General features: G+C 36.1%; 1 protein-coding gene across 2 annotated transcripts in view; it reads left to right on the top strand.

The window, feature by feature from the left end:
- The window catches only part of SPOCK3 (SPARC (osteonectin), cwcv and kazal like domains proteoglycan 3), a 336,682-nt gene that overhangs the window by 242,179 nt on the left and 66,949 nt on the right, over window positions 1-27,554 (top strand). For both annotated transcript variants that reach the window (XM_036315567.1, XM_036315566.1), the window contains 2 exons: window positions 850-973; window positions 10,875-10,989. In XM_036315567.1, coding sequence (XP_036171460.1) covers window positions 850-973; window positions 10,875-10,989 — 239 coding nt within the window. The remainder of the gene's footprint in view (window positions 1-849; window positions 974-10,874; window positions 10,990-27,554) is intronic.

Raw genomic sequence — 27,554 nt, 5'->3', positions numbered from 1 at the left:
AGTAAATCATCTTTTCCCTTCATGATATAGACATTATAGTACACTCTATAAACAACTTTAATGAGTGAGTACCGATTTACTAGAGTAGTTCTAAATATTCTTATTTTTAGGCCCTTTACTAACCCTCTCTATGTAAATTGTGCACACGCTACATACAGAGCAATAATTCAGTTTAATCAAAACGGAAAAACAAATAAATGTAAGGGAAGGTAGCAGAAGAGCATGGGCTTCCCCTAGTCATTCTAGAGCAAAGCCTAATGGATCTATTTGGAAGCATCTCTACACAATAAAAAGAGGATTGGCTATTACTAAGCCTGCTAATTTGGCTCTCTAAATACTGGCTTGTGTAATGGTGTGGTTCTGGATTGCTCTTTCCTCTAAGGTAAGCTGCTTCTCTTTTCAGGCACATGGTGTTCGCCCTGCGGATTAGTGTCTCTTTTCTGAAACTGCTCCTGATGAAATACTAGGGTGGCTATTAGGGAGTCCCAGTTGTGTGAGTCCTTTATTGCTGGGCAATTGTTGTTTCTGTTTCTGGGTCTATGAAAAATTTGTCAAACTATAAATTAACACAGCACATCCAAATAATGAAATATAACTGGTCCATATGTAATTAGCAGAATAGTCTAAGGAATATATTATCATTTTATTGTAGAGAACCCTTGATATATGAAACAAAAGATTATAATGAAGGACACTGTACAGATTAATAGGTTGTAAAGGAGAAAAATGGTTTCTGATTCTCATTTACCTTCAAGGTTTGGAGTGACAGTGGAAACATGTGCTGTTAACATAAATGTATTTGTTTTTAAATAAGTGCATTAAGTCTGGTTGTTTTTACTTTTTTAACAGTATGAAAGATGCAGGAGTAGGCCGTAAGCAATGGAGGGGCCCCGTCTCATCCACCTGCAAACAGTGCCCAATGGTCTATTCCAGCCCCGTTTGTGGTTCGGACGGTCATACCTACTCTTCACAGGTAAAGAATCTTATGGTCACTTAGTATGAAATACACAACTCAGATTTATGACTAAGTGCTTAAGTTTATAAGTTCTCTAATGTGATCATACAAATAATTTTTAACTTAAAATAATGTGGATAATCTCACTGATTTGAAATATGATTCAATATTTATTTGTTTCCCCTATTTAAGAATTTTTAAAGTTTTGAAATGCTGAAGTTGCCAACACGCTGAACCCTCAAAATTAAAACTAACATTTCATTAATTGCTGAGAGAGATCAGAAAGACATCAGAAATTATTACCATGCATATAATAATGTTAATATTATTATTATAACATATCATTAGAGGTACAACCTGTCAATATCATTGCTACTTTTATCTCATGTTATTTCCTATATTACTTTATTTAAGCTTCCAAAAATTGTTTTTAACAAATGAGAAAACTAAGGATGAGAAAGATAAAACAAAATTGTTGTATTTAGCTGACATTGAAGGCAAGATTTAATGTCTTCCCTGATTCAGTGTTCTCTCCTCTACATTAATCTGCCTCCATATTTTATTCAAATACTAGAGGTCCGGTGCATGAAATTCATGCATGGGTAGGGTCCCTAGGCTTGGCTGGCAATCAGGGCTGATCAGGTTCCCTGCCACCCCACTTCCCCGCCTCCCCGCCTCCTCCTTCCCTCACTCTCTCAGCACCCTGCCGCCACCACTGGTCACCTTCCCTGCTCTGCTCTGCCTCCTGGTGGTCAGCGCTCATCATAGCGAGCGATCGAACTCGGTCTCACAGTCAACTCCTGAGGGGACAATTTGCATATTAGTATTTTATATATATAGATTTTGGAGTTTTTAGGATTTTGGAGTTTGTTTGCTTTTTGATGTGACAAATGAATACAGACTCACAACCTCTTAGCTGAAACTTTGGCAACACATACGTGTGTATTGTTGTGTAAAATATGTTTTAAAAGCATAATATATAGTATCCTCAGTGGGGCCTTACCCTATAATTAAGTACACTAATATATCTTTAAGGAACCATATGAATATGCACGTTAAATAGGACATATTAAAAAATAACCTCACCTCAGTTCTTTTCTGGTTTTTCTTACTGCAAATAAGTTCCAAAAATTTGGGGCTATTTGAACATTTTGGTCTATGGGTACCTCTTTATGAACCATACTTTGTCTTGGTGAATATTTTTCTAGAACTTCCACTTGGATTTTACAGTTTCTAATCTTGATAAGAGCACTACAATGATAAGATTGATTAATTCAGTCAATTAAAATATCCATAGTACTTACTGGGTGCCAAATACTGTGTATTCTTAATTAAGCCACCATATACCTACTTGATAAAGTTATAAGACCTTGATGTTGGTGAATATTAGCTTTGCAGGCTTAGGAATTTTATGCTGTCAGCACTAGGGAGAATGAATCTATCTCATATTATCACAGTCCACAGGATAAGGGTGTGCCGACCATTATACTAATTTATTAAATTACAACTAAGGAAGTGTCTTATAATATTCAAACTGGTAGGTAGAGGAACATGGGAAGCCAATTTTAATCATAATTTTACTGATGAAGATTGATCACTGAACAAGTTGCATCATGAGACAGATTGGCTTTATTACCAGCATCCAACTGAGACAGATGCATGTCTTTCTCAACAGTATAAACATATGTGCCAGTAGTACTGATATGTTTGCATCCAGAGTGCATTGGTCTCTGGAGAGGGCTGGCATTAGTCTAGCACCTGCTTGTTTGGGGCTCTCTTCAGGATGCTACTAATAGATGATCGGTTATTTCACAATTTCGTTTCAAAGTATACAGAGTTACAATCACAAGTGATTTCCATCTGTTGAGACCATATGGGAAGCATTGTTTGATGATTTTAGAGAAACACAATTAGCATACTCCCACTTGAAACTAAATACACCTATCATATGTAGATTAATTCCCATACATTTCTAATTCCATGGGGTTTCCTCATTGTTCTTCTTTATATCTGGCACACTCTGAAGCCCAGATTACAAACCATATGCTCTTATTAATATTGTCAATAAATTTATTTTGAATAATCCATTCTTGAATTATTAGTTTAATATTTTTGCATATATATCACTTTCAAAGCAAACTCTGTTCTACCAGGCAAATTTAAATTAACAGCTTTTTGGGACTTGTGGGCATTTAAGCTCACAATAATCGTGAGCCCCAAATCCTAAACTCTGTGTGGTCCATGAATCTCCTTGCTCGAAGTTTCTAATCCCCCAGTTGAGTAATCCTTCCATGATAAAGATTAGTCAGAAGGCCAGGTACTATCAGTCCAGCGAGTGTGACCCCACATCTAGGAAGGAAGCCCAATCCTGTTCTCCAAGTCTTATTATGGCTCTTTATCTGCAGGAGCACTGATATACAGGGGTTTTTGTGTTTTTACTATTATAAAGAATAGCCATAACCGGTTTGGCTCAGTGGATAGAGCGCCGGCCTGTGGACTGAAGGGTCCCGGGTTCGATTCCGGTCAAGGGCATGTACCTTGGTTGAGGGCACATCCCCAGTAGGGGGCGTGCAGGAGGCAGCTGATCAATGTTTCTCTCTCATCGATGTTTCTAACTCTCTATCCCTCTCCTTTCCTCTCTGTAAAAAATCAATAAAATATATTAAAAAAAAAAAAGAGTGCTAGAGGCCCGGTACACGAAATTCATGCGTGGCAGAGGGGAGGGTCCCCTCAGCCCGGCCTGTACCCTTTCCAATCTGGGATCCCTCTCTCAATCTGGAACCACTGGCTCCTAACTGTTCACCTGCCTGCCTGCCTGACGCCCCTAACTGCTCCTCTGCTGGACTGATGGCCCTAACTGCTCTCCCCTCCTGGCCTGATCCCTCTAACTGCCTATCTGCTCTCCCTTTCTTTCCATGCCCTTCGGACCCCTGGCACAGGCATGCTGAGAGCTCTCTGCCATGGCCCCGCCCCCATCCTGATTGGTCATTATGTGATGGCGTCCTGCACAATTCGCATAGTCCTCTATTATTAGTATAGATTCCTATTGGTTCTATTCTAGACCCACAATCTTTCCTCATTACCTTCAGCTCAGTTTAGAGAGTAGAAACTGCAAATTATATTTCCACTCTACAACGTAAGTGGAGGTGAGGTCATTACAAAGTATAGCAGGGCCAGGATGGGTTGAGACAGAGGGTATCCAAATGAAGACTTCAGGCAAATGACATACTAGGATTTGATTTTAGAAACTATGTCTTATTACACAATGTGACCAATTTTGAATAATTATTTTATTAGAGTTCAAACTCTGAACTTGTCAATTTGTCTAGAAATCCTAAGCTAAGTATTTAAAACTGTATACACACACAAAACAAACAAACAAATAAACAACAACAACAAAGGAACAGATGAACTATGGAAAAATAGATTTGCTTGAAAGAATATTGGGACTTTTGCAAGTTCATGAGAAGTATTTTTGTAATATTATCTGTGTTTTATTTTCCTATTAAGAAAAGTGATTGACTTTTTTAAGAAATTCACATAATCTTTCTTTTTCAAAGAACCAATCTATTTTAAATTCTTTTAAATTCAGCAATGCCAGAAAAATCAAAACATAAGTCTGTTTAGGGTTAATTGGAGAGGTAATCACTCCTTAAACTGACACAAAGGATGAAGGTGTTTGCTTCTTTACTCCAGGCAAAGTCTATTTTGATTGTATTGTCAGGCATTAGTAAGAACTAAGAATTGTTCTCTGATACAACATCTGTGTTAGACCATGGATATATCTGTCACTGACTTGTGTAAATTGTATATTGCGTTTGCTGAGCAGAAGTCAATAAGTAATATTAATGTCTTAGAACTCAGCTGGGCATCTGTAACATAAATTCCCTGGGGACAACATGTTGGATGACTTTGAACACTTGATTCTATCATATTTAGTCATGGAGTGCTTGCCAATTGAACTGAATAATGGTGAATTCCTAGGCATAACATTGTTTATAAGAAATGTGTGTGTGTGTTTAGGAAGGACAATAGAAAGCTTATCATTTTACACTGGCTACAGAGACAATACTGTAGTTGTTTGGGGTGAGGCCCTGTGAATCTGAATTTTACAAGCTCCCTGAAAATTTTTACATGTGCCCATTTTTTTTAAAAGAACTGTTGCTTTTATATGAGAAATCTTAAATATGAGAGTTTTAAAAAATATAAAATAGAACACTAAGTTTATCATTAAAGAAGAAACATTTACCTTTTATTGCAATTTGAGAAAATTCCATTTTACGTTTCAACATTGTCCTATTATTTGTTCATCTTTAACTGTTTTCCATATTTAGGGTAGTCTGTTACTTTCTTTTAATAATAGTTCCTGATTCTAATAGCTATATGTACTTTTTGAAAGATAAAAAATTTCTTACACATCACCATTTTGATGTGTTTGCCTCTATTTGTATTGGGTGTTTAATGATCCTGTGTACCTTTTCTTGAATACTTTGTCTGAGCTGAAATAACTTTATGTTGGAAGATCAACAGTCAGAGATATATGTGCACTGTTTCTGTTTGAACTGCTTTTCAACAAAAGCTACATTTTGCTTTTGCTTGGCTATGCCAACTTGATCAAGATTACAACTCCAGTGTAGTATCAGAATCATTGGGATAAGCTCTTATTAAATCACTGAGCATCAAAAGAAATAATGAGTTAACGTTATCATAAAAACTCAGATTTGAAAAGAACTCAATAGGACATCTAGGACCAACTTCTACACAGTATGCAAGTCCCTGATAAGATACCATGTTCTGTGAGATAAATGTCCATTTTTGAAGGCTGTTCTAATTGTCAGAAAAGCTTTTCTCTCTTTATATTGATTTGGCTTCCAACACTCTCTAATACCCCCTCAGCGACATATCAATGCACAAAATACATATTGTATTTTCTTTAATTGGAAAAATATGAATTTCTAAATTTTCCATTTAAAATGTAACAAGAAGCTAAAAGACATTTTGCAAAGCAGACTAAGGGCATAATATTTTATAATTTTTACAAAACTGTATTCCTGGTCTTTCATATGCATTTTACATATTTATTTAGATACAAACTTTTTTACTTAGCTCACCTTCATTGAGTATAGGCCATGCAATGTTTCATGGAAACCCAGCCCGTTAATTTGTCTTAATATTTGATCATATTAAGTCATATCTAATAAAGTTATATAGTTATGATATTAATATATTTGAACTGATTTTAGGGACCAAAAAGTGGAAAGCATAAAACTCATCTGACAGAAATGAGAAAGTTTGCAGTTAAAGTGCTCCAGATGCTATGGGCATCAGTTATTTCCTTACAGATTGACTGAGAAAGAACTTCCAGGTAATTTTTTGTTGTGAATCAGAAAATATTAATTCAGTCTCTGGCCAGTGTGGCTCAGTGGGTTGGAGCTTCGTCCGGTGCACCAAAAGGTCCCCGTTCAATTCCCGGTCAGGGCACATTGTAGATTCAATTCATCATGCAGGAGACAGTGGAGCAATGTTTCTCTCTCTCTCTTTCTTTCTCTCTCTCTCTCCCTCCCTCTCCCTCTCCCTCTCTAAGATCAATTAAAAAAACTAATTTAGGAGAAATTAATTAATATGCTCCTATACTGTAAATATTACATGTTTGGGTTAAATATCATTACCAAGTAAATGTGAAATATGATATTTTTCAGTTGAATTTGAAAAATTAGAAATAATCACTGAATTATCATAATGTCTAAACATTTCTTAGAAAATATTGAGTAAAAATGAATTATAATTATTTTGTCTTTTAATCCTGGATTTATTTTATCCTCAGAACAGTGGATGTGCATGGAATATAATATGTTGAATAATTTAGTGTTTTTTCATTTACTAATTCATCATTAATGTATTTAACTGCACACATATAGCTAAGGAAATAATCATGTATAGTGATGCATGATTTATTTTCAAAAAGGAAGAAGAAAAATAAAATTATATTTAAACATGAAAACTATGTGCCATTTCTATAAAAGTAATCTTATAACAAACTAACTATAAACCTTAGAGAGATTTATTATGTTCCCAACTTTGGCCTACATGGACTACCTTCAAGAAACTCTGAGCAGATTGATCAGATTTCATGTTAATTCCATTTGCAGTGGTTGGCAAACCACGGCTCGCAAGCCACATGCAGCTCTTTGGCCCCTTGAGTGTGGCGCTTCCACAAAATACCACGTGCAGGCGCGCATGTACAGTGCGATTAAAACTTTGTAGCCCATGCGCACAAGTCAGTATTTTGTGGAAGAGCCACACTCAAGGGGCCAAAGAGCCGCATGTGGCTAGTTCAGTTTGCCAACCACTGAACTAGAGGACCCAGGTGGCTGAACTAGAATTGAGTTTGATTCCCCAAACCCCTTTTGCATAGGCTGCTAGTCAGAGAGGACAGCAAACAGACCAGCCTGTAATTACTGTTAAGGGAATGAAAGAAAAATCCTGAATGTTTCAAATAGGTACCCATAACCTCTTTTCATCCTGTTAATTCCCCAGGAACCAGCTCAGAGAGTATGTTCCCTTTCTGGATACAGAGATATTCATTGACTAAGCTGCCGTACTAAGGTGAGGGAGGTAGACTATGATATAGTTTTCAGTAGATATTTTGAAGAGACCATCCCAATGCTTACAATATTAGATACTTGTGGACAATGAGGAACATGGGAGGGGCATTATATATCTTGCCTGTCAGCCCATTATTGAATAGATTTTTTGATATAAGTTTTCACAATTGTCCAATAATAGATAGTCCCAAAAGTGAAACATGTGACACTGATTAGTGACAAAGGACACAGGATGTGGCCAGATGGAACTGGAATAGCAGCAGCAGAATCTGAAAAGTGTCAAGAGAGACGTACAGCTGAAATTGATTCATTGGGTTTGTGGAGCCCCAAAGTAGGGAATATGATGCAGTTTGCTGGATGGCTTCTAAATCGGTCTGTTGGTTTAACTGATATACTAGTAAAGGACCAAGAAGAATGTCCAAGGGAAGAACATACTCTTTCCAATACCACAAGAATCTATGTGGGAGCTAGGACTGATATTTTGATGATCAGCAGAGTAATGGATAAAAACTGCTTAATACAGTGATTGACACATAGTGGTGACCCAAAGAAAGCAGTCGTTTATAAATTGTGTATTTTTTAGTTATAGCTGATTTGTATTTTTGGTTGTTCTGCATAAAGAACTTATAGCTGATAATTTATTTATACCATTGGGTTTATTTTGTATGTATTACTTTAGTGAATGCCCAAGTAAACATTCCTAAAGAAACAGGAAAGAGATCTTGAGAGTTGAGTTAATCTATTCATTATCTTTCAGTGGACCAGTGCCTAAATATGGGCTTCTCAGTCTAGAAATGTATGACATCTGAGGTCAGATAACACTGTATTTTGGGAGCTCATCTGCACATTGTAAGATGTTTAGCAGCACTTTTTACCTCTATCTAGTAAGACACCAGCAGATCTCCCTCCATACTCTAGTTGTAATAACCAAAAATGTCTCCAGATGTCTCCTAGCTGAGAACCTCTGATTTAAGACATCTACCATGGCCATGGTGAGTCCCTGGCCATGAAAACCTGTAACAGTAGACTTTCCAGTGTTTGCTGACACTGATTGCTGAGGTCTTTTCTGTGGGAAGCTCAGATGTCTCCTATTTAGGTCGTATTTTATTCATTGTTATTAAAGCAAATGACTTTCACTTATAAGTGTCAACATGTACTATTGAAAAATCATCCTGCAGGCTTGCTTTTCACAATAACTCATAACTTAAGTGTTCTCAGTACCCAGGTTCTTAATCAGGAATGCATTAATCATGTCTTTCTCTCCTGTATTTGCATTTTGGGGTAATTATAGACTAATGAGTATGCCCTTTATGTGATATTTTGCTTCACTTATAACTTTATAAATATTTCAGGTTGTGATAATTAAGTAAATTGAACATTATTAATTGGAAATGCAATCAGTGGATGTAGCTAAAATTTCTAAAATACTACTTTTGATATCCTATTATTCTTTGAATAATATACTTCACAAATTCTTTTTTCAAAATCCATTCATAAGTAAATAAAACTAAATGGTTTTCTGACTGCAGGAAGCTAAATTCATATACCTATCTATACACATAGTGTGTATTTGCTATACATCTGATTCTGTTGCTCTCTACAGAAACATATAAAAAAAGTGTTCAATAGAATCATTCTGAAGAAAAATTGTTTCCCGTATGAAGTAATTCTTTTGCAGAGCTATAACTTCATCATATGAAAATCTTAAAGACAGCTTTGAAATTTTGAATTTATAATTATGTCAAAGAAAATTAGCCAAAAGGTAAAACTTGATGATAATGAAATCAAATTTTTATAAAGATTGTGCTTTTTTTTTCTTGTTAATTATTTAATAACATTACAAACAATCAATGATCAATTTTTGAGCAAAAAATCATTCCTCTATTTAATAAACTAATAGCTCATGTATTTTAGCTGTTCAAGTATTTCTTGAACTTTCATTTTCTTGGAATAAAAATATCGCTGCTAAAAATTAACCACATTTAAAATGTGAATGAGTATAGAATAACAGCTTTGAAGGGAGCTAACATTTTCAAATTTCAAAATTTAATATTAGCTACAATTAATATTGACTTTTGGCTTTATCTGCTCATATGCCACTTTTAATTGCTGCTGAACTTTTCTTAAATTATGTCATGAGTCAGAATTTTATTATGACAAAATTTAGGGTTCTGAAATATGAAGTTAAAAGAATTTACAGGAAAGAATATTAAATTTGAAGTCTCAAAGTTTTATATAACTTATTTGGCTTTCATTAAAGCACTCACAATTTCTTAACTATGTCTACTTTTGATTTGTTATAGGGAATTATTAATTACATTTAAAATTTATTGTGACTTCATATGACAAGATTGTTTCTTAATTATTGAAATGTTGAATAATTAAAAAGATACCTTTAAAATAACTTACTCCTCCAAAAAGGCCCACTAACCACTACAGATATATTTCGAGTGCAATAATTTTTAATCATTTGTTGTGGGGCTAATTAAGAATTTTGCCAGAGAGAGTTATTTGACAAAGAAAAAAAAAACATGCTGCACAGATGTGAGTAATCTGATTAGTCATTGGGTGGATTCGATGCTCTTGGTATCAGCTGAAGCGGAATTAAATTAGTCACTGGTGCATTTGTCGATGGGAGCCAGAAAGTCTGCAGTATTTCTTCTTAAAATAATTTGTACTGAGTAAATTATGGGGGTAGCCACTAAAGAAATCACATTACTTTAGAATTAGCAAGATCAATTTCTTTTAGGGGAGGAAGATCGTTATTGCCTCTTTAAAGTATGGCGTAGTTTTATAATTTTTAAAATCGTATCAAATGTGCATTTATAAAATATTATCTTAAGAATGATTTATGAGTATTGTGGCTTAGAATACTAACAAAGAGTAATGTTTACAAAGAAAATCAAACCAAAACAAAACTAAACAAACAAACAAAAAAGCTTTATGTGCCTTAGTAATTTTGATCATTTACCTTTAATTTTATTCAGCTTTGTTACCATTTACTGAGGAGAGCCTGGCTCATGGTTGCTACGGCTGTTTGATTCTTGAAACACTATAGTGTAGGTGCTATCCCAATTATTCATATGGGAAAATTGAGGCTGAGAACATTTAAAATACTAGCCCCAAATGTCACATTTAAGAAGAGACAATATTAAGATTTTAGCTCAGATGTAATGCTCTTTGTTCTATTCCATTCATTTATCTTTCCCCATAGCAAACATAATAGAATCACAAGAATACTGTTGTCAGGTTCTCAATATTTTACTGTTTAATGAAATATATTTGAATGACTATTTTTCTCTCTTCTTATACAGTGCAAACTAGAATATCAGGCATGTGTCTTAGGAAAACAGATCTCAGTCAGATGTGAAGGCCATTGCCCATGTCCTTCAGATAAGTCAACAAGTACAAGCAGACATGTTAAGAGAGGTAAGTGATGAAAACCTATTTATATTTTTATTTGTTCTCTCTACTAAAATGTTTTGCAGTAAATGTCATTATGTATACAATGAAGCTTAATTTTATACATGTATCTAGCAGTAATTATATTGTAAATGAACTTTTTCCATTTAGCCTCAATTATTATTGCAAGTAATGTTTTCCTATAGATCTACATTTATCTTAATTGTAATAGTTATATGCTTCTTTCCTACATGAACACCATATATAAGAAATTTAAAGCAATGCCTTCTATGAATTGTTGTGTGAGAAAAGTGTTTTACATCCTTTTTTTTTCCATTTTGGAGCAAGCAACTGATTAGCTGTAACATAGTAAGGGATAGTTTGGTTCACTGTGGAACTGGTCAGACAATTAGTACTAATCTTTTTAATTAATATTTCTACCCCATATAGAGTGTGAATGTGTGTACAAGATGCCCTACTAAATAATTTCATAAATTAAACTTTCTTTTGATTATATCTAATGTTTTGAATCTTTATTTTTATTGGGTCAATGTCTAATAAAATAATGAAATATAAATGAATCCAATATGTGTTATAGTATATAATTCAACTTTTCATTGATTATTTATTGTAGTTGGAATGGCAATGTTTTTATATTTAAGATATTATTTATGCATTTAAAAATATCTCTATGGCTGCTAGTTTTAGCTCTTTGTATCTATAGATAAAGAAGACAATTTAAAGCATTTTTTAAGTCAAAGACTAATTTAGAGAACAGTAATATCCATATTTGCCACATATTTTATAACCATCTGAATCATGTAACAACAATTATTATCATTGGACCTTAATGAAAATAATTTTTCTCCTTTTACAAAAATATGAATAACAGATGTGCATATAAAATATTTCTTGTAAACTATGTATTTTCTTAAACGTGGTATACTTGATATTCTATATTACAATGTCTCACAATGAATATTTTATTACAGATACAACTTATGAACTTCAATTATGCCACTTATATTTGTCTTTACTTAATAAGTAATATTTTAGATAAAATTTAGAATGTTAAAACTGTTACAGCATTGCTTTTAATAAAGCAGCTAGTTGATTGTATTATTAAAAGTAAATGAATTGACTTGCAAATTAATTTCAAGCTAGTGTTTACATATTATGCAGTATGCAGAAAGACACCAACTGGTGGAAGAAAGCTGTCTTCCAGAAGTCTCATCCTGTTGCCTCACCCCAGCCTAGAGTCAATTTCAGAGTAATTCTTTCTGGACTCCCTACCCCCATCTCCCAATCCACTTGCTCTAGCATAGCTCAGATGAGGATGTTCAGGCATGACCTTGAATATATTAATTAGTCCCCTTATAATTAAGAGTAATTATAATTTTATTTTAATTGAAGTATTCAATATCCCTTGTATCCCTCATCTCCATTCCCTATTTACATAATTGAATACATTTTCCTCAGCAAATCACTCTTAATTTTGGAGTAAATCCTACCTTAGTGTTCAATATCCATGTCTCATTGTTTTCACTTGAAGCTATAAAAACATTTGAGTAGTAGTCATAATGTGTATACCTATAATACATCACAACCCTGCACTAAAATTCCTCTTGGATAAGACTTCTTGCTTTTTAAACTCATTTTTGAATAAGAAGATATATTTGATGTTGTATTAATTTATCATAAGTTTCCACAAAATGAACTCAGTATGCATTAAAGAGGATCCCTTGCGAATAAACAATAATTATGTTTTGTGTTGCTCAAAGTCTCTGTACAATGTTTATATTAATATGTCAAGAAGGACACTTCACTTAAAAATCATATCATCAGGGGATAAGGATCATTTGTGTTCAATTGTGCGTAGAAAGAGAGGCAAGAAGAATTTAAACTAATCTGCTTTGATGTATTGTCAGGGAAAAACAAGTACAGAATAATGCTAGCTACTGTGGAAAAATAGTACAGAAAATTGTGAATGTCATTTCTGCACAGTACCAAAGTCCAAGAGAAAAGGAATATATAAAACCTAGTTCCATATCATTTCTAATCTTTCAGTTGTCATTTACATTAGAAGCATGCCTTCAGTAGTCTGTGTAGTACAGGAAATTCAATTTAATGGCATCTCTGTTCTAGAAAAAGGGAGACAAACTACCTAAAATGAAATATTTCCTGAATCTTTCTGACTTCCTACATTTGAGGTCAAATGACACCATAGTAAGTTTTGACTATGTTAACAGCTGAATGAATTCTTTACAGTGATTTGAAATATATTACAACTAATAAAAGTACATTTTCTTTATATAGTGGGAGAAACCAACGTTTTCCTTTGTTCTCCTAATGTATTCAGTAATGGATGTGCATAATTGATCCAAATATATACATTCAAGTAACCCAAATAAATATAATAGGCACTTTGTATTTTTAAAATTCTAGATTCTGACTTTACATAAGTAAATAAGCATACCCCTCTTCAATTAATAAATTAACTCCACAGTTTTCTGCTCTTCTAACGCATAAAAATCAAGATTACAAAGGCCAGTGCTTCTAGGTCCTTTTAGTGTATTACTTATTTCCATTACAAAGAATTGTTGTTTGATCACAAATGCAGAATGATCATTTGGAAGATTAATCTACTTATTCAAGTATTGTTGACATTTTAGATGATTTATAAAACCCCATGCATATGTACTTAGGTTAATATGAGATTCATAGTTGTGAACATGGACTATGGACAAACCATTTTCCATGTATTTTGTATATTGTTTTGCTACATTTTGTTCTTGGTGGCAAAGTTATACTCAGAGACTATTGACTTTGCCAGCAATTTATTTAGCACAGGTTCACAGTGGGGATTATAATAGTTCACAAGCCACTATCACACAGGATAATAATCCAAGAAAGGATAAAAATATATTTCATGCAAATAACAGATTTAATTGTATAGTCATTCCAGGCAAGAGGAGATAAAGAAATAAAAGTCCAGCCCTGTCCAGTGTGGTTCAGTTGGTTGAGTGTCTCCCCATGCACCAAAAAGTTGCTGGTTAGCACATGCCCAGGTTGTGGGCTTCATCCCCTTTAGGGGGCGTCCAGGAGGCAGCCAATTGATGTTTCACTCACATAAATGTTTCTATCTCTGTCCCTCTTCCTTCCTCTCTCTCTAAAAATCCATATTTTTTTTTTTATAAAAGAAAGTCCAAATTTTACAAAAGTGTACCTTTTTACTAGTATACAAGTTTGGTTTCTTGGAAGAGGTCTTGACCAACCATGAGTTGACATCCTGCTGTCAGTGTAAAAACGAAAGCCCCTCATTGCTAGGGAAAAGAAGATGGTGGTGTTGCTGGTCACGGTAGGCTGCTCTGAGACCGTGACATGGTTTAGCACCCCTGCCAGCAGAGTCACCTTGGACAAGGCAGGAGCAAATATCTCAAGATCTTAAGAGAACTACTTAGGTCAGCAAAGTGTGCCTTGCCCAGACTGAAACTCTCAAATTGTCTTCATGACCTCTCAGTATTTATCATCTAAATGTCTCCTCACCATAGTGGTACCTCCACATGTTCTTATCAGTAAGTCTCCAGTGGGGCCCCTCAGCATTGCTGAGTGCTTATAAAGATTGACAGATGAGATGGTAATAACATCCTGACTCAACTTACTTCATTCCCATATCAAAACAACTGTACTTATAAAAAAAACTTTTTTTGTCTTTGTCATAAACAAGTGGATTAAAACAGCTTCACTTGAGCCCTGGCTGGGAGGTTTAGTTGGTTGTCCCATATACCAAAAGGGTGCAGGTTTGATTCCCAATCAGGGCACATACCTCAGTTGTGGGTTTGAACCTCAGTTAAGTCACATACAGGAGGCAACTGATATTTTTGTCTCACATCAGTGTGTGTGTGTGTGTGTGTGTGTGTGTGTGTGTGTGTGTGTGTCCTTCTGTCTCTAAAAACTAATAAATGCCTATCCTTAGGTAGCTTTAAAAAAGGAAAAAACAGCCCTAGCCAGTTTGGCTCAGTGGATAGAGCATCAGCCTGCAGACTGAAGAGTCTGGGGTTAATTCTGGTCCAGGGCATGTACCTTGTTTGCAGGCTTGATCCCAGCCCTGGTCACATGTGCAGGAGGCAACCAATCGATGTATATCTCTCACATCTCACATCGACATTTCTCTCTCTCTCTCTCTCTCTCTCTCTCTCTCTCTCTCTCTCTCTCTCTCTCTCTCTCTCTCTCTTCCCCTCGCTTTCACTCTCTCTAAAAAATCAATGGGAAATATCCTTGGGTGAGGATTAATGAAAAAAAAGGAAATAAGAAAAAACAGCTTCATTTAAGTCATAAACAATATATATATTGCAGTCTTAAATCTAGAAAGGATTTTCAGGACCAAAGATGAACAGCATTGGAAAGGATCTTAGAAAATAATATTTATTTTGCACTTAGTATGCCTAAACTCAAAGGAGACTACCCTAGACATATCTTAAATGATCTACATAGCAGTGGTTCATGATCACAGTAAACTTTGACCTGTGGTATATCGTAAATGCTTTATTAAGCTATTCATTTGAATGACTAGATTCAGAAGATTGTTTTCTGAGAACACATCAGATTATGTGTTGGAAAGGAGTTAAACAAGGACTATGTACAAATAGTTATTTAATGTGGAAAGAATTAAAACAATGCTATCTCCACTTTTATACCTGATAACATGCAACTGCACAAAGTCAAAATATAAAATTCTAACTAGAATTTATAGGAAAGATAGAAAAAAATTCCACAACAAATTCATGTAGAAAATAAAATACTTGTGTAAAATTTGAAATCAGTTAAAGAGCACCACAAAAAAAAAATTAGCTTTTCAGAGAAAATAAGCTTATCATGACTTGACTGATGGGATTTAGGAAAGGAGAGATCTCCAGGAGTCATTGACAGCTCCTGAGAAAATTATGATGATAAAACCAAGATGGAAACATTATTAAAAGATCTAGTGTAGGTGGGAAAAATTTTAAATTCAGCAATGAATTTAAACACAGTGTAATTAAGGGATTCGTGGTCCAAGTGTAGAAACATTTGTGCTTTCACATCTGAGAAAAAAGGTCTTGGTTGGAGTAAATACTGGAGATACACTGAGGTGCAAAAAGTGAGAAAAGTAGGGTAAGAGGTTTACAAAAGACTATTAACCACAGACTCATTACAGGAAGAAGCATCGTGATGATGTTAAATGAGAAACAGGAAAGAACAGTGTCTCAGCAGCTGAGGAATACATTGCACCTCGAGAAAGATGGTGAATTTGACTCTTGTATACAGGAGGGATGTTCTGTAATATGAACCTGAGAAATGACCTCAGACTTTGGCAATTAGAATGTCAGTATTGCCGAACCGGTTTGGCTCAGTGCATAGAGCATCGGCCTGCGGACTCAAGGGTCCCGGGTTCAATTCCGGTCAAGGGCATGTACCTTGGTTGCAGGCATGTCCCCACTGGGGGGCATGTAGGAGGCAGATGATCGATCTCTCTCATCGATGTTTCTGACTTTCTATCCCTCTCCCTTCTTCTCTATAAAAAATCAATAAAATATATTTTTTTAAAAAAAGAATGTCAGTAGTGATGGTAAAAGAGCAACTTGAGCCTAATGGGAGTTAATGGAGATAATACAGACAAGTTACTTAACATATATAATAGGAATTCAATAAAAGTTTGTTTCTTTCCTACCTCTGCTCATCTCTCATTCCCAACATGTAATTTATTTCAGGCAAAATGGTGGGGTTGAGATGGTAGTGATTAAGGTAGCAGGGATATAGAGCAGGTAATTGATTCAATAAAATTTATGGAAGCTAAATGGCCAGGACTTGACTATTGAATTTAGGAGAGAATGTAATCCATATTTGGAATATGAGAAAAAGCAGTGGAAATAATACATATTTACATCAATTATTTTCAAGTTATTTCCTTTACTCTTCAAAACATGTAGGTATTGGTATACCAGTGGGACACTTGAGGAAACTGAAGATCCCAGAATTAAGAGATATTCCCAGCTTGCCCTGACTGGTTTGGCTCAGTGGATAGAGCATTGGCCTGCGGACTGAAGGGTCCCGGGTTCGATTCCGGTCAAGGGCATGTACCTTGGTTGTGGGCACATCCCCAGTGGGGGGTGTGCAGGAGGCAGCTGATTGATGTTTCTCTCTCATCAATGTTTCTGACTCTCTATCCCTCTCCCTTCCTCTCTGTAAAAAATCAAATATATATATATATATATATATATATATATATATATATATAGAGAGAGAGAGAGAGAGAGAGAGAGAGAGAGACTCCCAGCTTAAGATAGTTACCAGGTTACCAGGTAGTCTTTCTGTCTGTTAAGCCTACATTCTATTTCTTTCTTTCTAAGAATAAAGAGACTGATTTTAGCCCAGTTTTGTCCCCATTGTAAAATTTATTTTTTGTATTACAAAAAGATTTTTTATTTTCTAGAAAAAAATCCCCTTGAGTTTTCTTCAGATAATAGCGATTAGCTTCATTTTTTGGTATGTATCTGTCCAATTTTCCCAACACCATTTATTGAAGACACTGTCTTGACTCCATTGTATGCTCATGCCTCCTTTGTCAAATATTAATTGAGCATAATGTCTTGGTTCCATTTCTGGGTTCTCTGTTCTGTTCCATTGGTCTATATATCTGTTCTTGTGCCAGTACCAGAAGTTTTGAGGCCTGTGACTTTGTAGTATTGCTTGATATCTGATATTGTGATCCCTCCAACTTTGTTCTTTCTCAAGATCGCTGCAGCTATTCGGGGTCTTCCAGATGAAGTTTTGGAGAGTTTGTTCTAGGCCTTTGACGTATACCATTGGTATTTTAATGGGGATTGCATTGAATCTATAGATTGCTTTGGGTAGTATGGACATTTTAATGATGTTGATTCTGCCAATCCATGAACAAGAAGCTAGACCACCATATGCAAAATTAAACTGAAAATAGCTAAAGGACTTAAATGTAAGACAGAAAACTATAAAAATCTTAGAAGAAGCCATAGGCAGCAAAGTAGCAGACATTTGTTGTAGCAATATCTTTACCGATACTGCTCCTAGGGCAATGGAAACTAAGGAGAAAATAAACAAATGGGACTATATCAAAATAAAAAGCTTCTGCACAGCAAAAGAAACCATCAACAAAACAACAAGAAAGCCAATAACATTGGAGAACATATTTGCCAATGTTATCTGTGATAAGGGTTTATTCTCCAAAATTTATAGGGAACTCATACAACTTAACAAAAGGAAGATAAACAATCCAATCAAAAAATGGGCAAAGGACCTAAATAGACACTTTTCAAAAGAAGACATGCAGAAGGCCAAGAGACATATGAAAACATGCTCAAAGTCACTAATCTTTCAAGAGATGAAAATCAAAACAATGAGGTGCCATCTCACACTTGTCAGAATGGCTGTCATCAACAAATCAACAAATGACAAGTGCTGGCAAGGATGTGGAGAAAAAGGAACCCTTGTTCACTGCTGGTGGGAATGCAGACTGGTGCAGCCACTGTGGAAAACAGTGTGGCGTTTCCTAAAAAAATTAAAAATGGAATTTCCATTTGACCCAGTAATCCCACTCCTAGGAATATATCCAAAAAAACAGAAACACCAATCAGAAAGTATATATGCACACCTATGTTCATTAGCAGCACAATTTACCATAGCTAAGATTTGGAAACAGCCTAAGTGCCCATCAGCAGATGAATGGATTAGAAAACTGTGGTACATCTACACGATGGAATACTATGCTGCTGTAAAATGAAAGGAATTCTTACCATTTGCGACAGCATGGATGGAACTGGAGAGCATTATGCTAATTGAAATAAGCCAGTCAGAGAAAGATAAATATCACATGATCTCACTCATTTGTGGAATATAATGAACAACATAAACTGATGAACAAAATTGAACCAGAGTCATAGAAGCATCAAACAGACCGTCCAACCTATGAGGGAAGGTAGGAGGTGAGGGGGTAAGAGATCAAGCAAAGGACTTGTATGCATGCATTTGAGCATGGCCAATGGACACAGATTGGGGAGGGGGGTTTCAGGGCATGTGCTGGGGGGTGGAAACGGCTGGGGAGAGGTCACAGGGGTGGGGAGGAGACTCATGTAATACTTTAAAGGATAAAAATTTAAATTAAAAATAAGTAAACAAAATAAATAAGTAAATAAATATATAAATATATAAATAAGTCTTATTCAGGAAAATGTTCATATGAGGTTACAGCATTCCATATTTAAAAAAAAAAAATTCCTAAAGCTTTCTGTTTACAACTTTTCACAATTTATTTAGACTTCTTATATCACAATGCACAGCATATAGTAGGCACTCAATGAATATTTATGAATGCATGAATTAAACATGGTGTCATAAATGTCCAATTAATAGTACAAAACTAACCAATTTTAAAATAAAGTTTGGAGCCAGAGTTTATGCATAAAAAAATAAAATAAAATAATAGCAATTAAAATGGTCCAATAAAGCCATAGAATTCAGCTGTAGAGGAGACTGGCATTAGCTCTAGTAAGCAAGTCTTCCCCTCCCTCTCTCATTCTCACCCTTTCTTGATTCATCCCTCTCCCTCCCCGTCCCTCCCTCCATTCCTCTGTGTCTATGGGTAATGTATATATGTTCTTTGGCTAATCCCTTCACCTTCTTCCATCCAGTTTCCCCCTCTTTCCTTCCCTCTGACAGCTGTCAGTCTGTTCCATGTATCTATGTCTCTGTTTCTATTTTGTGTGTCAGTTTATTTTGTTCGTTATGAAATGGGAAATTTGGACTAGAACACGCGATATTCCCCTGGGCAGGATGGTTCCTGGGCTCTTGTCCAGTGGAGTATCCAGAATGAAACCATGGACGAAAGGTGGTAAAGCAGAGGTGGAAATTTATTGAGAAACAAGCACAGACTCCCAGGTGGGGAGGAGAGAAAGAGTCCCACCAAGTCCCCTTTTCCATGGCTTGTAAAGGCTGCAGTTTTTTGTGCCCCGATATCCCTTCTGATTGGTTACTATTCCCCTTAGATTTGGTCTGTATAGCAACACCTGAGCTTAAGCCTCACATGAAGTACCTGAGGTTCCCTCCTTCTTCTCCCTTATTGTTCTCCAATTCCCTCTGGGCTTTCTTCCTCCCTCTATTTTGTAAATGTGTACCTTTTGCCACTCCCCACATCCCCTATCTTATGGAAATTGCTCCCCTATCTTATGGAATGTAACTTCTGTTGCTCCTAGTTCCCTTGTCTTAGGGAAATGTATTCTTTGTAGCGCTGTAGCCCTGTGCTTTTTCTATGGACCCTTTAATTTCTAAAATTTTCTAAAACTGCCTATTTCACCCCTAAAATTTTCTTTCAGTTAGATTACACATATAAGTGAGATCATGTGGTATTTATCTTTCTCTGATTGGCTTATTTTGCTTAGTTTAATAATCTCCAGGCCCACCCATGCTGTCTCAATGGGTAAGAGATACTTTTTTATTACAGCTGCATAGTATTCCATTGCATAAATATGCCACAGTGTTTTTATTCACTCATCTACTGATGGGCACTTTGACTGTTTCCAGATCTTCAATATTATGAATAACACTTCTATGAACATAGGCGTGCATATATTCTTTTGAATTGTAACTTTTAATACTACTCTGTATCCACAATTTTTTGGATTCATTTTCTCATGTTGTCTCCTTTGATTTTCTTGAATATATCCTTTAATATTTTTTAAAAGGATGCATTGATAGTGGGCTTTTTGCAAACTTCAATATCAGAAAAGTATTTGCTTTTAGGAATAGTAAATAGTATAGCTGAAAAAAAATTCTCAAATAAAATGTCATATTTCCTCAGAAATTAAAGGAATTGATCTTTTGTCTTCTAAGTGCTATTGTTGTTAAGAATAATATCCTTTATATTACATCAAATGTTATAATAACCAAAAAGAATATAGTTAAAGCATTATACCAATAGTATTAATAGTATACATACAGACGATAAAAGTATATATAACAGAAAATCCAAAGCTATATTAAATTAAAGAGGGATTTAACTTCTTGAAAACATAAATGCTGTAATAATACATAATTTTTACTTCTTATTCTCTTAAAGATGCAATGGTAGTACAGAAAAGTGGCATTATTATAAAAAAAAACAATGACTGTTATAGTCTCAATTAATACCTGTGTGTTGTTATTGATTCACATACTGTAAGTATGACGGATATTTCTATATGTCCTTTAAAAACTTTGTATATCAGTTACTCTTCTCTCAGATAATTTTCTTATAGATTTTAGCCTCAATTAAATATAGCAAAGATAAAATATACAATTATCTGTTTATGAAAAATACTTTACATTTAGACATTAGCAAAACCTTTTGATATTCTAGTCTGTACACACATTAAATATGACATATTGGTACAATTACTTAACTAGGTCAGGCAAAATAATTTTTATTAAAATTCTATAACTTTAGGCATTACTTCTTTCAGTAAGGTACTAAATTTGCATTTGGCCTGATTTTCTGTCTGTCTTGTTCTGCATATATCTCATGTACTAGATCAAGTTCTACAATTTACATTTCTAAAAATTGTGATCATTATAAAGACTATTTAAAACCTAACTATCCAGGGTGTCAGTGGGTCCTAGTGCTTAAACTCACAGGTATTGTGGTTAGACATCCATATGCTTACACTAGTGATCCTGCCAGAGTTGAAGTCTGACCTTGAAAAAAATAGCGAAACACTCTAATTTTTAGTCTCCTATTTTCTCATATCATTAAAATAAATCCACTGGGTTTGAAGACTAAATTGAAGTAGATAAAATGTCCTTAGCACAGTTCCTAAATTATCACTCCTATTCCTCAAGGATCTCTATTTTTTGAGGGGTGTGGGATTTTTCCCTACTTGGAAGCCAACAAGTTAACCTACATAGTTTCTCAGATGCTGACAGCAAAGAGGCAACACTCAGTGATGGCGAACCTGTGACACGCGTGTCAGAGGGGACACGCCAACTCATTTTTTTGGTTGATTTTTCTTTGTTAAATGGCATTTAAATATATAAAATAAATATCAAAAATAGAAGTCTTTGTTTTACTATGATTGCAAATATCAAAAAATTGCTATATGTGACACGGCACCAGAGTTAAGTTAGGGTTTTTCAAAATGCTGACACGCCGAGCTCAAAAGGTTCGCCATCACTGATAGGTCATAGACAAAGGACTTGATTGCCCACAGCACAAGGTTCGTGCTCACATTTGTTCCCGTTGACCTCTAGTCCCACAGGAGAGATGTGGAGTGAACACTGTGAACACAGTGGGTTTCAGCCCCAGCTGAAAAAAAACTCAAGTTTATGAAACCCTGAGCGATAAGGAGGCTGGTAGCAAACATGTCCAATCTTTGCCCCAGAGGAAGACTTCATCTTGACATTCCTGGAGAGCATCACTACCTCATCTCTGTAGGTAGATACTGTCCCAATCTCCCAAGTCCATTTGCTCGTAAATATCTTTAAAAAGATGGTGCAAGAAAAAAGCTGTTATGTGTTGACACAAAAGAGACACATGGAGATTTGTCTCTCAACAATATTAACAAATTCTTCCCTGCTTCCAAGTTAATACTTCCCGTTGAGCTCTTTGATTCTACTTTGCCTTGATCTCTTCTCCTTTTGAATCTGTCCCTGTCACCTCTCCTGAGGTGTACATCCTCCCCCAACCACTAACCCTGCTCCTTACAGCTTCTCCAGTGCCTTGGTTATAAATGGAAGTTAGGAAATAATTGTTGAAGTTAAACGGATTTGTGCTTATGAAGATTTCCCTTCAGTTTTCTCTTACTTGTAATGTTGCTGATAAAAGTTGGCTATAATTCCTTTCTTTGTTTCTCTGTAGGGGAGCACTCCCAACCCAGCTTTCTTTAACATGCTTTGACTTTTTACAGTTTGAATGTGGTATGTGTGGGTTTTCTGCTTTTGTTTTGCATTGTCTGCTTATGTTGCTAGGCATTTTCTGAACTTCTTGAATCCATGGTTTGGTGTCTGACATATTTGTTTTCAATTTTTTTTTTTTTTATTCTCACCTGAAGATATGTTTTTTGACTAGAGAGAAGGAATGGAGAGAGATTTAAAAACATACACACACACACACACACACACACACACACACACAACATCAATGTGAGAAACATGGATTGCTTGCCTCTCATATGCACCCCAACTGCAGACCAAACTGGCAACCTAGGTATGTGTCATGACCAGGCATAGAACCTGAGACCTCTACATGTATGGGATGCTGCTCCAACCACTGAGCAACACCAGTCAGGGCTTAGTGTCTGATATTAAATTTGAAAAGATCTTGACTATTATTTCTTTAAATATTTTGCTCTTCTCTTCTCTCTTCTTCTGCTGTTCTGACTGAGGAAATGTTACAGCTTTTGATATTGGCTCATGTTTCTTGTATATTCTGGGTGCTTTGTTTTTCTTTTTTATCTTTCATTATTTTATGTCTCTGCATTTTACTCTAGGAAGTTTCTGTTTACCTATTTTCAAACTCACTGATTTTTATTTCTACTACTTTCTTTAGATTCTTCTATTTTTTATCTCTATGTTAATCATCTGGTTTTCCATGTTTCATCTTCTCTATTAGAGTCCTTAATATATTAATCATAGTTATTTTAAATTCCCTTTCTGATTCTTTTAATATTCAATCAGTTGATTTTGACTCTCATGATAGGTTATTTTGTCTCTTGAGACTTTTACATGTTTTAAAACCTTTTGAATTTTTGTGTTGTTGAAAGCTGGAGAGAGTATATATAGTATAGGGTAGTAAGCACTGAGATGAGTAAGCATTTAGTGTGAGGATTCTGTTACTATGGCTAGGATCTGAGCAGTGTCCCACGTTTATGGTAGCTCTAGGCATCAGAGGATTCAGCTTCCTCTTGTGTCAGTGTTTGTCCTCTCCTGTCTCAGGAACTTCCTTTTGTATATGACTCCTCAGAGTGAGTTAGCATCTGGCAGCTCTTTCAGTTGCTATTTAGTGTTACTGTTATTGGAGGCATGTTAGAGTGCTGGTCAGTTATGGGAGGAGGAGGGGAGTTTTCTAATTTTCAGATTGTCTTAGTCTGTATTAGATCTGTGTCTTAGAGAAGTGGTTCTCTCCCTCCTGTGGGCATAGTGGCTTCTCCCTTCCTGAGCACTCCTTCATTCTCCATCTATAGAGTTCCCAGTCTAGGTCTCCAGAGCTTTATCCCCTGTCAGCTATGACATTTATTTATTTATGGATTTGTTGGTTTGTTTCCTTTGGTAAAATAGGAAGGTTGGAGGGGCTACAGTTGGGGGATTTTTTTTTCACCTAGCTGCCTCCCCTCCTCCCCCCATAAAGTAGGTCTCTATTATGGAGAAAACTCTGGACTATTTCAAAATGGTTACTCTTTTCCTTTCCTACCAGAGGCATAATTTGATATTTCTTTGGGCTTCGAGAAGGCAAGCCCAAGGTGTCTGGAGGCTCCATAGGATGGAAGCATCCAGAGGTTCCTCGTCATCATGCTAGTCCACACTCAGCCTTCAGCATTTTGTCAAATCACCACTTACGTGTCCCCATCAGTTTATGCCTCCAGCGGCCTCTTCTCTGAGACAGTACATCCCAGCTTGACTCCAGCTGCAGCGCAGCACAGTTCCTTCCCTGTGCGGGCACAGTGCCCACCTTGCCCTCTGAGGAAGTCCTTTCCCTCATCCCCAGTGACCAGGAGTTTGTTAGGGAGAAGGAGCTGAGTGGACGTCATGATGGCCACTCTTCCATTCCTGCTGCCAGGGCCTTGTGGGGAGTTGTCTTAAACACTCTCCATGAGAAACCCCTGGGGTCTTGGAAGAACAGCCTTCACAAGTGTGAGTCCCGCGCCTCTGACTTCAGCTTCCAGGAGCTACTCTCAAGCTAGTCCCTATTCAGCCTCCAGCAATAAATCAAAACTACCTTTGTAGTGTTTCAACCTGTTTATGTCACCCATCAGCTTACCTGTGAAGTAAAGAAATCTCAGATGCTATATCTCTAGATTTGCCAGACTCTTAGATTTTTAGTCTGGTGGTTTGCCCTGTAATCTCAGTTCTTTGAAGGGTCCCTGAAAAGTGATTTTTGGTTCCTTCTTTTTCTCTTGGTATAAAAACAGGAATAATGCCTTTTAAGCTCTTTACATTTTGGATCTGACACTTGAAGTCTAAAAATACTTTTAAAATATAAATCACACAGTTATTAATGTATCTTTAGTTATTACCATATAATTTATTGGAATATAAAGCTCATAAGCTGTCTTTTGAATAAAGGATGGCACTGTAACTTAATAGTAAAAAGAGATGAGGTGAAATTTCCTTCCTATAAATAATATAGGTGTTTGAAATTATTGTCCTCTGACCCACATATTCTAGAACCTAATAGCGCACATGTGCAAAAGAGCAATTGCACTTGAGGATTTAGTATGGAGCTCTGAAAAAGAGGAGGGAGACTCACAGATCTTTGTTTTGCTGGTTTACTAGATGGCCTGACACGTAACACTATAAGATTCTTTGTGTAATTTAGCACGTGTTTAACTCTGATTGCTTTAACTCAAAAGACCAAAGTATCACCATTTTGCAAAATGTAAAATGAGCAGCCTGTTCTTTTAACTATTTCTGCTGATCTTGCAAGATGAAGCACCAGGGACGCCTCCCAGGCACTTCTCAGCAGTTGCTCAGTTGAGTTAAATTGAGAGCTCTGCTCCACCAGCATGGGAGCAGCTTGGTAATTTTCTGAATAATTATTGGAGACAGAAACTCACAGTTCTTCCCTCTCACTGCACATTTTTTCTAATTGATTTTCTTAGCAAACAATTGTTCTTAGAAACTTTATTTAAAAAAAAAAATTAGGTTTAGTTATCAAAACTAAAAATTTCACTAAAGTCACCAAAGTAAACATAAAATTAATGTCACAGCATCATAGCATATTAAAGATAATAATGGGGACATTTTGTATGATTTTTGGCCCTCTAGAGACCATTTTATTTGGTTTAGATAGGTCCTGATTCCAAACAGAATAGGGACTTTATACTTAGAATAGTGTCATTGTTTTTGCTTTACTTCGTGAGCTTTAAGGAATAAAACTAAAGGAACCCCTCCCCACCCCCGCCAAAAAAAAATGTATACACATTTTAACAACTGATAGCTCAATTTTGAAAATTAAATGTATTTTAATAAACACTGCATTTATATTTATTCAAAATGGGTGTATACATTTTTGGGACACCCTATATATTGATAGAATTTGACTTTTTAATCAAGGTTATTTTTTTCTGTTTAATAAATACATAAAAGGATGAATAACTTTATAGCCTAGATCAGTTTCCCAAAGGAATTCGAGTTTTTTAAGATTTATTTTATAATCAATATAATGAATAATATGATCATTCCCCTAGCTGGTATACATTTTACAAAAATTAAACTATATAAACCCAGGTTATTCCAGATGATACTCAGTGTGTGATTTAATTCAAACTTCAGAATTAAGAAACAACAAAAATAAACACTCATGATTTATGTAGTAGTTTGCAGTTAACTAATTTATTTTCTTAAAATTATAACTGAAATGCAAATAAAGCTGTTCATTCATCAAATAGTAATTTTTATTATTGTTTTTTTTTTCAAACAATCTTTTTTTTTTAATTGATTTCAGAGAGGAAGGTAGAGGGGGAGAGAGATAGAAACATCAATGATGAGAGAGAATTGGGGTTTGAGCCTGCAACCCGGCATGTGCCCTTGATTCGAATCGAACCCAGGGCGGTTCAGTCCACAGGCCAACACTCTATCCACTGAGCCAAACCAGCTAGGACATCTTCCAGACGTCCATCCGGATAAAACCACAGCGGCTGCAGGGCCAAGGAGCATGGGAGAGGCAGAAAGGCCCGGGAGAGGCCCGGGGTTGTGGCCCATTCTGCAGATGCCACAGGAGAGGCACTGTCACCACTGCCCTTTTCACTGCAGGAGAGGCCACAGCACGGGAGAGGCCTCGGTGTTCGCAGAACCAGGGCCTCAGTTCCTTCCACAGAGGCAGCGGGAGAGGGGGCTGCTGGGTCCCGGGCCCAGTGCTGCCCCTTCTGCAGAGGCAGCCACAGATGCTGTGGCATGGCCTGGTCCCAGCAGCACGTTTCCACAGAGGCTGGACGGAGTGCAACCTGCTGTGCCTCAACCTCCCACAACCCTTCCCCCAGCCGGCCTGGCCCCAGATCTCCCCCAATTGTCAGGGACGGGGCCAGCGCTAAGAAGTGAGGGCCGTGGGGAGAAGGCCTAAGCTGTTAGTAGGACATCCCCTGAGGGCTCCCAGACTAAGAGGGGGCAGACTGGGCTGAGGGACACGCACCCACCACCACCAGTGCACAAATTTTCATGCACTCAGCCTCTAGTAGTAATGATAATAAGAGAAAAAGAAATAACTGATCTCATGCTTAGTCAATAAGGGGAAATCTTAAGAAGGATTTTAATAATTAAACAATAAAGTTTATCGTTATTTAGACATAAAGCTGCTGCATTTTATAATTTACTACTTTGAAGTCTTATGAGGTAGGAAA

Source organism: Myotis myotis, unplaced genomic scaffold (genome assembly GCF_014108235.1).
Source record: "Myotis myotis isolate mMyoMyo1 unplaced genomic scaffold, mMyoMyo1.p scaffold_m19_p_6, whole genome shotgun sequence".
Lineage (NCBI taxonomy): Eukaryota > Metazoa > Chordata > Mammalia > Chiroptera > Vespertilionidae > Myotis > Myotis myotis.
The sequence above is the reverse complement of the archived record's forward strand: the minus strand, read 5'-3'. Positions and strand labels throughout refer to the sequence as shown.